Source organism: Chanos chanos, chromosome 11, assembly GCF_902362185.1.
Source record: "Chanos chanos chromosome 11, fChaCha1.1, whole genome shotgun sequence".
In the NCBI taxonomy this organism is placed as follows: domain Eukaryota; kingdom Metazoa; phylum Chordata; class Actinopteri; order Gonorynchiformes; family Chanidae; genus Chanos; species Chanos chanos.
The window spans coordinates 24,155,594-24,167,128 of record NC_044505.1 but is presented as its reverse complement, the minus strand read 5'-3'; the positions used below and the strand labels follow the sequence as shown (position 1 = coordinate 24,167,128).

General features: G+C 45.8%; 1 protein-coding gene across 1 annotated transcript in view; it reads left to right on the top strand.

Moving 5' to 3' along the window:
• The first annotated feature begins 350 nt into the window (after nucleotides 1-350).
• The window catches only part of mtus1b (microtubule associated tumor suppressor 1b), a 48,043-nt gene continuing 36,858 nt past the window's right edge, over nucleotides 351-11,535 (top strand). Inside the window, exons 1-2 of the mRNA XM_030787962.1 lie at nucleotides 351-434; nucleotides 9,517-11,330. Of these exons, the coding sequence (XP_030643822.1) occupies nucleotides 9,729-11,330 (1,602 nt within the window). The 5' untranslated portion in view covers nucleotides 351-434; nucleotides 9,517-9,728. The remainder of the gene's footprint in view (nucleotides 435-9,516; nucleotides 11,331-11,535) is intronic.

The following is an 11,535-nucleotide window of genomic DNA, read 5'->3' as shown; positions in this document are numbered from 1 at the left end:
GCTGAGGTCTGTAGGGGAGGGTGCTCTCTCTCTCTCTCCCTCTCTTTCTCTGTCTCTCTCTCTCTCTCTCCCCCTCTCTTTCTCTTTTTCTTTCTCTGTCTCTCTCTCTCTCTCCTCCTCCTCCTCCTCTCCCTTGCTCTCTGTTTCTCCCTTCCTCTCGCGCTCTCTCTCTCTCTCTCTCTCTCTCTCTCTCTCTCTCTCGCCAGGCTGAGACTGCCCACGCTCAGAGCTGTGTGGAACAGTAACAGAATCATCAGACGCAATAGGGACAGGCTTAGACACAGTAGCAGGACAGTCAGTGCATGCGTGCGTCCGTGTGTGTGCGCGCGTGTGTGTGTGTGTGCCTGCATGGGGGGAGGTTGTGTGCTTAGAAAACCTATCACTGTTCAAGGACTCCTGCTATATTACTCCCTGACTGGAATGCTGAATATTAGGTAAGTTATCAGCAACTTTTTGCTACATATGGTCATCTCTGACTGACTTCTCATGAAGTGTGTGTGCGTGTGTGCGAGCATGAGTGCCTGTGTGTGTGTACGTGTGTGTGTGTGTGTGTGTCAGAGAGAAGGGGAGAGAGTGTGTGTGTGCTTGCAGGGATGATGTTTCAGTTAAAGCTGGTGTATTACAGATCAAACGTCATGCCTTTGCTGTGTTGATGAAGGTGGACATTTGATGGTATGTGTATTACATAAGTAATTGATATATTTATGACACACAGAGCGATAGTTATAGCATAACTCCAGTGGATTCACACTGTGTCTCTGCACACAGTAACACTCTGATAGCTCACATGCACCCAAATCATCTTCTCAAGCTCGGTGCGTCAGTTTTCCTGTGTTTTTGTCAGATGACAGGAAAAGTCATTGGCTTTACTAGCAGTAGCTACAGCAGATTAATAGAGATACAGTCGTTTGAGGTTAGCTGCATTAGTAATGGTGTGTGTTTGGCCTCTCTCCAGCTACCCCTGACGTTACACACCAGTGCTATTGACTGACTGATCTGTTTATGCATGGAACTGCACAACCAAAGCACTAACCCACCTAAAGACACCTAACTCTTTAAGATTAAACCTCTAAACAAACCTAAACCCTGAACCCCTAAACTAACCTAACCCTTAAAGATTAAACCCCTAAACAAACCTATCCCCTAAACCCTGAACCCCTAAACAAACCTATCCACTAAACACTGAACCCCTAAAGAAACCTAACCCTTAAAGAATAAACCCCTAACCAACTTATCCCCTAAACAAATGTATCCCCTAATCACTAACCCCATAAACAAACTTAACCCCTAAACACTAACCCTATACACAAACCTATCCTCTGAAACACCACAATCCCCTAAATTAGACAGCTCTGGTCAATGCAGGATCCTTCTGTGACCCCTGCACTGGCAGTCACCCATCACCAGCTGTGTGTGTACGTGTGTGTGTGTGTGCCTGTGTGTGTGTGTGTGTATGTGTGCGCGCATGCGTGCATGCATGTCTGTGTTCAGGTTTCAGCCTTCTCATATTCCTGTCAGTGAAGGAGTCCACTGAGTGTTTGATAGGATGGAGTGATGGAATGATACAGATGTTGTAAGATGATGTCAGTACCTCATTACTGACAGTATCTGAAATCTGTCTCTCTGTCTGTCTGCCTGTGCTTGAATACGTTTAAAGAGACATTAATGACAGCATCTGAAATCTGTCTGTCTGTCTGTCTGTTTGAATGCATTGAAACAGACTGGGTTGTAAGGGCATTACTTTACGGCTGTTGGAGTTCAGCACACATTATAAGGTGTGAAGGATTATGACAGTGAGCCACTGAAGGGCTGTCCGTCAGCCGTGTTAAGAACGTACTGAAAGCAGACGTTGGGAGAAGGGAGTCCAGACTGACGAGTCTGTAGACGACCAGACAGGCCAGGCCGTTCCCAAGGGAACCGGAGTGCAAGGATGAAAGGATGATTTAAATGAAAAGAGGGGATTCATATGTACAGTATAGGAATGAAAAACATAAGTGATGAACACTGACCCCAGATCAGTGGTGTGCAGCTGCGTACACCATGTTCTGTCATGGCTGTTTGTAATACACAGAAACACACATTTGAGCAGTTATGCAGTCAAATGACACAGTGTATTCAGACACTTGGATATTCACACAGTGAGTTGTATTGGATGAATTTGGACTGTGTAACTGTGTCCATTGATTTAGAAATATTTTCCATGATTCCATTCACACCAGGCTGTGAGTCATAACCTTAAGCGATTTGTTGAATCTGTTTATGGTTATCGTAAATCTGAGCCATGCGGTCTATGACTCCCTGTCACAGATAAGATCTATAAATTCCACTGATCGAGAGTATGAAACCGGGCCTCTAAGGTTCACAGTGTCTGAAAGAACATGCAGCCATGCACCAGGGACCGCATACACAGGCTCTACACACTCTGTAGTGTTTGGTTATAATACTCTCTGTGGTATTTGGTTATGATACACCCTGTAGTGTTTGGTTATAATATTCTCTGTAGTGTTTGGTTATAATATTGTCTGTGGTGTTTGGTTATAATAAGACATGGGTAGTGTCTATTTTTTCATACCTTCATACCTTCCTGACATGTCACCGGGGTATACGGTACATGACGGTATTTGTGTAAAATAAATAAATAAATAAATAAATAAAGTAATTAGCCGTTGCTTAATCGGTCAGTGGTTATCTAAAAGCCCTAGTAATCTTACGTCTATATGATGAATATCGATTCCATATGCATTTATTTTTTCATGTTGTACAGGTTACTTTTGTTTTTTTCTGCTCTATATAGTTCTGTATGAGGGAGGGATGTTGATGGCCTAACTGGTGTGCCGTGGAATCGACTAGAGGACAAAGTATAGGTGTTTATTATAGGTAGGCTAATTGCATATTAAGACACTGTCAGCGAACCCAAGTCGTTCGCAACGTTCAGAGCAATCATATGTTCTATCGCTCGGAAGCATGAAAGGTCGAGGCGCGCAGGCTAATTTTACTATTCCTTAACTGGAAAAAGTTAAGTAAGGACACCCAAGAATAGGTCGCAGCCCATTCTTTACAAAAAGAACTTTTTCCTTTCTTTGTAGCCCGATGTGACCTAGTAGCTTTTACCTTCATATCTGCAAAGTTTCTTTAAATTTGGTTTTTGTGAAGTAGCAGAGGAGTTCACCGGCCCCACGACTGCACAGTTTGATTGACGGCCGTCACAGCCTCTTGATGATCGCCTTCACTGCTCTCTTCTTAGCCATTGGATGAAAGCCAGGCTTTTAGAAATGCTTGGCTATTTTGCATTTGTATGGACCAGGTTGCTGCTTTCGACGTAGCGCAATTAAATTGAGTAGAAACTATGCCGCAGTAGCATAAGCGGTTCATGTGACGGGCAGGTAAAAGAAAGCGTCCATGTGTTCTTATTACTAACGATTAAAAAACCAAATGACCAACGACATGCGGGACAAAGGGTCGAAATGCTGTGCAGTGCAACGCAAAACGGGACGCCTGGTCACGCTACCTCAACACAGCATCTCTGTATCAATGTAATAGAAAGAGGAGCGTCTGTATTTTTGACGGTATTGAAAATCATACTTTCGGGATTTCTAAATACCTCGGTATACCGTAATGCCTTGATACTGCCCAATGCTAGTTATAATACTCTCTGTGCTGTTTGGTGATAATACACTCTGTAATATTTGGTTATGATACTCTCTGCAGTTTTTGGTTATAATACTATCTGTGGTATTTGGTTTTAATACTTTCTGTGGTGTTTGGTTATAATACCCTCTGTAGTATTTGGTTATAATATTCTCTGTAGTGTTTGCTTATAATGCTCTCTGTGGTATTTGGTTATAATACACGCTGTTGTGTTTGGTTATAATACCTTAAAGTCAGATTAATGTGCTAAAGCATTTACCCATTTAACTGGACTCCATATACAAAATAACATCACAATTTGGATTATTGCTCTGACTTGTATATGACTCTGAGTTGTATAGGGATCCAAAGCTCAAACGGACCCGGCACGTAGCATGGCCTGTGTTTATAATGACAGAGGTGAACAGAGCCAGGTTTCTCTCTCTGAATGAGTTGCGATATACTGTTAAAATCCATCTGCTCAGTGCTGGCACTGACGGCAACTGTGTGCGTGCGTGTGTGTGTGTGTGTGTGTGTGTGTGTCTGAATGGCATCCAGCACAAAGCCTCACAGTTTCCAAAGTAGACCACCCGCTAATGCCTGGTCATTTAGTCTCATTACTCCTGAATACATGACTGTACCGAGGGAGAGACAGAGAGAGTGAGAAAGCGAGGGACAGAAAAGTATCATCTAACATCACTGATAAATACATGACTGTTGTCTTTAATAAAGTGCCAATCAGATTTAATTTCTAAGGAGACAGAGTCAGAGAGAGAGAGAGAGAGAGAGAGAGAGAGAGAGAGAGAGAGAGAGAGAGAGAGAGAGAGAGAGAGAGAAGGAATGCATTATCAGTTGCCCCTAGAAGTCTAAAGTCGTCGTCCCAGCCGGGGCCAAAGTCCAGTGTGCTGCTGACACAGACTGAACTTTATTCATGTTTGTGACAAAAGAACATTTTAGCCCCGCGGACAGCACTCTCTGCTCTGCCCCGTCAGAACACCACAACAGGTGGCCGAGACCGAGCCGAAAAGAAGGGGGGGGGGGGGGGGGGGAAACAATGGACTCTCCTCCTTCAGGAAAGGAGGCGTTTTCAGTCAGACAGTTTACAGGGAGAGAAGAGGCAGAAGGTCTGAGATGAAATAGTGGAGAGACGAACAGGGAGTCAGACATTCAGAACAATCCAGGCTTTGTAGTCCGCCTCAGTGCGTCTGTCAATGGAATATTTTTCTCTTTCCATTTTGAATGCGGTTGTGTCGTTATGCAATCCTAACTGTCCTGAGTATACGTCGCACAACCATCCTGAGCCACTGCCCAGGCAGTCGCCGCAGTCTGAGGGAAACGGGAAACGTGACACTGCACGATGCCTTCCCTCGCTCCGAGGGAAACGAATTGCACTAGGCGAATAAAACACCTGGGTTTTCTAACTGTGATCATAGTAACACAGTGTTTGCTGTTATCTGTATGTAGCATGCACCATGTGTACACTGCTGTGTAAATATATAAGAGTGCGGGTGTTTAACCCTCGTCTGACCCTTTTGGTACACAGAGGTCGTACACTCTGGTGTTTGACGGTTGGGAGAAAGAGGGACATCGATTTCTTTCTCAGTCGCTGTCTCTGTGGGAGGTCACACGCTGAAACAGGAGCCTTGTCTCCCCCCACTGTCACACCAGCTCTTTTAAAACCCAGTATTGACGTTTAAGCGACTTCATTTCCCAGCTCCATATCTTTCCGGCCCACTGGTCCCCCAAGCCGCAGGGCCGTGGAACGTTCTGGAACAGCGCTCTGTGAGGAAAGGATCCATTAGCTCTCCTCTGATGACTTCACTTAATGCAAAACCACCCAGGCAAAGACGGGACACGGAATTTTGGGTCATGTTTTCAACATGCAGACGAATAGACAAATAATTAAAGAACTACTAAATAATCATGTTCTGCCCCAAGTGTGTAAAAAAACAAAAAACAAAAACAAATTTGTCTGCTGGTATTTACAGGTGTGATCTTTGCTGACCGTTCAGAAGGAGTGAAAAGTGCAGCAATGGAAAATTTAAAAACCAAACAAAAGAGAACATCACTGACAGCTAAATGCTCCTTTTCAGGTTTTTTTTTTTTTTTGGTTCTCGCTGTCCTGTGAAAAGTCCGGGGCAATCCCTCCGTCACATTCCAGGGCATTCTAAACCTCTCTGTCTTCATGGACACAGGCATGCTGAAAAACACACTAGAGAAAGTTCCTCACACTAACAATGCCCAGGCATGTAGAGTTATCCCCCTCCTCAGGGACAAAGGATTGATCCTAACACGGTCAGACAGGACTCCAGGGAATGGAACAGCGTGCAGCGTAGTCTGGGATCCAGCTAAGCTGGGAAGAGTACAGTCATGTCAGACACGCTCACACGAGGCCGCTCTGACACGGGATAATCGAGAACGGAGGAACGATCAGACATGTCACAGTGAGAGCGAGTGTCGTTGTCAGAGTCAGAGATTACGCATTGCCTTCCACATCTCATCCAGGAGAAAAGACTGCAGTGTATGAGATGTCTAAAACATTCCGCATCAAACACGGAACGTACCAGTGTCCGAACAGCCACCTACATTTACATATCATACATCCTGGGTTTTTTTATAAATATACATTAAATTAACAAAATAAAACAAAACAAAAAAAACCAAATCCCATTGGTTTTACTGGTTAAGGTTCCATAGTTGGTGTTTGATGGTTATGTCATAGGCCCGTCTCTCTTGGGGATCCTTTACAATCTGTTGCAGAATGAAAATTGCTGATTTAAAAAAACAAAACAAAAAAAACCCCTCTATATTCAGTTCTGTTTATGGCTAGGTGACGTACCTCGTCACGGGTCTTGGCTGTTCCGGTCAGTCTGCACAGGCCTGTGTTTAGGTAGAATTAAAAGACCAGAGAATAGCTACACACTCTACTCTGACATTAGAACATGGGTCAACTCTACCAATGCTTTACCCATCTGAAGCACCAAAAGGCCACGACTTTTTCCCCACTTTTATCCTCAGTTTACAGCGTCCTGTTACCCTTACCCCCCAAACACACTGGATTCCGTGCCTCCTTCCACATGACAGGCTGTGTGGGGTCAGTCAGTGACAGGGCATGCTTCAAGTGTAGTGCCATTTACACAAGAGGAACCGCAACTACAGCGACCCTTGACCGCTTCCGTTCAGATATCACACATCGTAATCGTGTGATCACTGTCCGGCAGAGAGAGGGTGTGTGACCCTCCCAGGCACATGCCAAAGGGAGCACGACCTCTTGCATTAACGTGAACAGCCAAGAGTCAAACTGTGAAAACCCAAATGTCAGAAACTCTCCTACACACTACAGCAGAACCTGAACCTGGTCCACGCAGGAGCCAAAGACAACTACAGTGTTACTGATCTCAGAGCAGTGGGTAGGAGCGCCCTGCATGCATTGTAACGATGAGCACTGTGGCCTTTAGTCATCCGACTCTCTCTCTTGCATCTTTAATGGAGTCTTTAATCACCTGTTTGACAGACAAACCAGTCCAGAGAAACCTTGCTGCCCTGTCAGAAATCAGGAGGTAGCTCTAAAGACATCGCAGTGATCACAGCCGAAAAACATCTGAACGAGGAACTAGGAACTAGGAAAGGTTCTCCATAGGCGCTTTCGCACCGAACAGTTCTAGGGTGTAATTCGATAGGAACTACCCCCTGTGGAGCTTCCCCTAGAACTACATTCGTTCTAGGGCCTTTTTTCTGTTTGCTTTCGCACCGCCAGTAGGAACGCTGAAGTGACGTAAGCCGGCCGACGGTACAGCAGCTAAGAGCTGTTGTTTATGACTAACCAGGATAGCTGCACATTTTGAAGTACAAATTTAATGACTTTTAAGACCTTTTAAATACCTCCAAAAGGAAAAAAAGAACCATTACTGTGGCAAAAGAAATCGACAAACTAGACTACAGTATACGCAATGAGTTTTATTGAATTTGAATGACAGAAATATTGATTAACGAAAATAAAACTGTATGGCGATAGACCCAGTCCAATGGAAAAAATAATTTCCCAATGCATTTATGCATTTACCACCGCAGTAGCAGTGAATGACTTGATGGGCATAGTACTTTTCGGGTGCTAGCATAACGCTTGTGCTTGTGCCCGGCATCGTGGGTTTTTTTTGTTTGTTTGTTTGTTTTTTTTTCCCTTTTTCCCCGCCGCAGCCCTACAATCGTAAGCTGGATAAACACATTCTTATTTTAGGTTACAATGCGGATCACAGCCACACAAGCACCTACCGAAGCGGAGTGTACGCTACCTCTTCAATGTACAAATATACATTGGACGTTGCAAAATGGTCATTGTTGGGGGATATAAAATACCGGTAAAATAAAACATAAAAACTATGTGCCCCCTCCTACAATTCCAGACATTTTGAGACATGAATATCAAAAGCTAAATGAAATACGTTCTAAGACTTTATATTTTGCACGGATCTTTAAAAATGGCGGTTGCAATCATCGTATTCCTGCGTCTGGACCAATGGCTGTACACCTACGTCACAAGGTTCCTATTGCACTGAGAAAGTACCTACCCTGAAGTAGGAGCTAAAGAACTATAAGTTCCTGCGGTGCGAACACGCAAATAAGGGGGTACTTTCTCCAACAGTTCTAAGAACTATGGAAAAGTTCCTCCGGTGCGAAAGCGCCTCATGATATCTGGAGTTCAGGATCTTTTAAGATTCTTAAAACCTTTTCTCGTTCAACTGATTGACCACTGAAACCGGAGACAAAGCCAGCGTTGATCCTGCAGGATCGGAGTGTTCTCATTCTGCATTGTCTAAGGTTTCCATACCTCCTTCGTAGTCATCTTCTCTTTGGTTTTTCCCCATTTATATTTAATGTGGGGACACATTGACATTGTGTAACACACAGTCCTGTACAGGCCAAGGCCCGACAGCCAGTGTGTCTCTGCAGAGGGCACGGCTGTGAAAGGAGTTTTCTGTTTAGTTCATATCCACAGTCATTCTCCATTCATCCGCCTGATGACAGTTCTCAAAAATGTTCAAACAGTGCGTCGTTGTCTCTGGGGGTTTTTGAGCTCTGCAGTGTCTTGGAAGGCCGGTCATTGTTGAGAGAGGAAAAGCGTTTGAGGCCGTTGGTGAGACAGTGGATGGTGTTTTCTTTGCCTTCTCTGTCGTTCGGTAATGGTGATCCTGTGTTTTGTGTGGGAACACAAGGCCCGTATTGTGGCTCTGATTGTCACCAGGCGCTTTGCGAGGCTGTGTCCTGAATTTTAAAATAAAACCACGGTTCCTTTAATAGATTCTCTCTGGCCCACATTTGCTGACACAGTTGACTGACAGGGCTGGTTTTCCAGAGTCTTCTCTGTGTGTGTAATAGCACGTTTCATAACTCGACGTCACACTGAAAATAACCTTCAGGGTTTCAATTAACAGATTATAGTTAAATGTTATGAACCAGCTAGTCTGGTTTGGGGACTAGTGGAGTATGGATGTTCTTTCTAATGACAGCATGTTCCTGGTTGTACTCAGTGCCAATAATACTCCCTCACACTGTGAGTGCAGTGTGAGTGCACCTAACATACTAAACGTCCTCTGCAATTAACTGATTTTATTTTTTTTAATGTGAAAGAGGAGGGGAAGAATATTATAGACTCTTTCACCTTTAGGTTTAAGAAAAGAGAAAGCAAGGAAAAAAGTTGATATTTCCGTCGTGTACAATTGTCCTGACGTGTTGCTGATTTGAACGCTGGAGTGATTTTCTCCAGTGCACTCCAGTAGAGGGCAGCCTTGTCCTGCTCTTTCATTAACAGCTCTGTTACACATATTACACTCAGAGGAACCATGATTACTTTCATTTAAAAAAAAATGTTTGTTTGTCTTTAATCTTCAGATGCATGTGAAGGAGAATCATTGAACGATGGACTACACTCGTCATGCCGATGTGTGGGAGCATCCAGCTCCTCAGCCCTGGACAGTTTGATCCAGAACCTCTAACTGGACGTCTGCATTCCCCATAGTCAGGTGACTGACCTGGGCTTTGAACACATGGCTCTTAGAGCTCTCTGATCCTGCACTGTATTTCTGTACTTCACTGGTCCGGTCATGGAGGAGCTGCAGGAAGGTGTGATGATGATGATGAAGAACCCTCAGGGTGGTATGATGCTCCCGCTGCACACCGGAGACCAGAATGGAAACGCTTTCTCTCAGACCTCCTCCTCATCGTGTACCGAGTCGCCTTCGTCCTCCAGACGTGGCGAAGCGTCTCCAGACTCTACCCGGAGTTTAAGCAGCCTGAGCAGTGGACGTGTGGACAGTCCTCTGGACGTGGACATGCCAGAGGGAGACGTGGGGAAGAAAACAGGCACGGAAGGCGTGAATGGCCACCCAGACACGCCCGAACAAAACGCCACGCAAAGACAAGACTGCTCAGAGTCTGTCGACAATGAGAACGACAAATCTGTCTCTGTCTACCTGGACGCCACTGACGACGGCTGGAACGAAAACATCACCCTGGTCATTACCGAGCTTCAGAGACAGGACGGTAACCATGGTGATGTTGATGTGGACAGCCACGGTAACGTACGTGTGTACGAGGTGAGCTGGTCACAGAGCTTAGACGGCTCTCAGAAAACCGAGGCTCCCCTGTGCTCCTCGGAGAACGACGATGACAAAGACGGGGCGGAGGAGGAGGAGGACTCGTTCTTGTCCGTGAGCTCCGGAGAGGTGGCGACGAGGAGCGACAACGGGAGTCCGACCGAGTCAGAGCGAGCCGTTAGCAGTGACTCGGCTCTGGGAGAGCCAGCTACCCCCAGGCTCGACCTCCCTCCCACTGCCTCGGTGGACACGTGTGAGGCTCTGTCAGAGAAGGCAGGGACGCAGAGCTCCGACAGGGGGCCTGAGACGGGCCCTGTGGACGAGCTCCACGAGGAGGCTGTGGAGTTGCCTACCAAGGAAGGACCGGCGGAGCTGTCTTCATCCCCCATTGTCCTGGAGATGATTTCGAGTGAGAGCGAGGTAGTTCCCGATCTTGAAGGTCACCGTGAAGTTGCCCAAGCTTTTTCGTCCCCACACGATTCCAAAAACACACCCCTCCGTGCCCACTCACTCACCAACTCACCGTCCCATCGCGGAAGTGGTCAAAGACTCAACACACAAAAGACCAAAGAGCAACCAGCTGTGTCTAATGCAAAGCTTAACACAAAGACCTCCTCCCCAAAGTCCACTAAACCTGAAATCAAGAGGTTCCCCAGACCTGACCTGAGGAATGTGAAGGCCAGGATCATCTCCAGACCCACCTCTGCACCAAGATTAGCCAATCCAGCGCAGGGAGACTCCAACGAAGGAAAACAGCTTCTTGCTGTAGCACGTTTGAAGAAGGAGGAGAACCAAGATGGGGGAAAGAGACAGAGATCGTCCTCTGTCCAAGCCAGAATGGCTGCCGTTAAACCCTCCGCGGGTCATGTTCCTGACCCGAAAGTCAAAGACCATCAGCAGGAAGAAGGAAAGAAAGCCCTGCTGAACAACAGTACCTGCCAGAGTTCAGAGACGACCCCAGAGGTCAGCCAGGAACGCCGCCCCAAACTTCATCCCACCGTCTCAGAGGACAAGGAGAGCGTGAAGGAGACAGGAGGAGCCGCTGAAGGCACAAAGCACCTCCTCAATGGACGACCTACAGCTGAGGAGACTCACAAAAGCAACATCCAGGTCAGTCTCCTCCTCATTACCAATCTACTCTTTTTGTTTGTTTGTTTGTTTGTTTGTTTGTTTGTTTGTGACTATTCCTTAACCCTGCTTCGCTCTGAAGGAAATCAAAGACAAGCAAACGTAAACTTTCTAGTCACTGGACCTCATTTGCAAAATTACACAGATTAGATGAAGGGTAGACAAAAAAAGGTAGATGGGGGAAAAA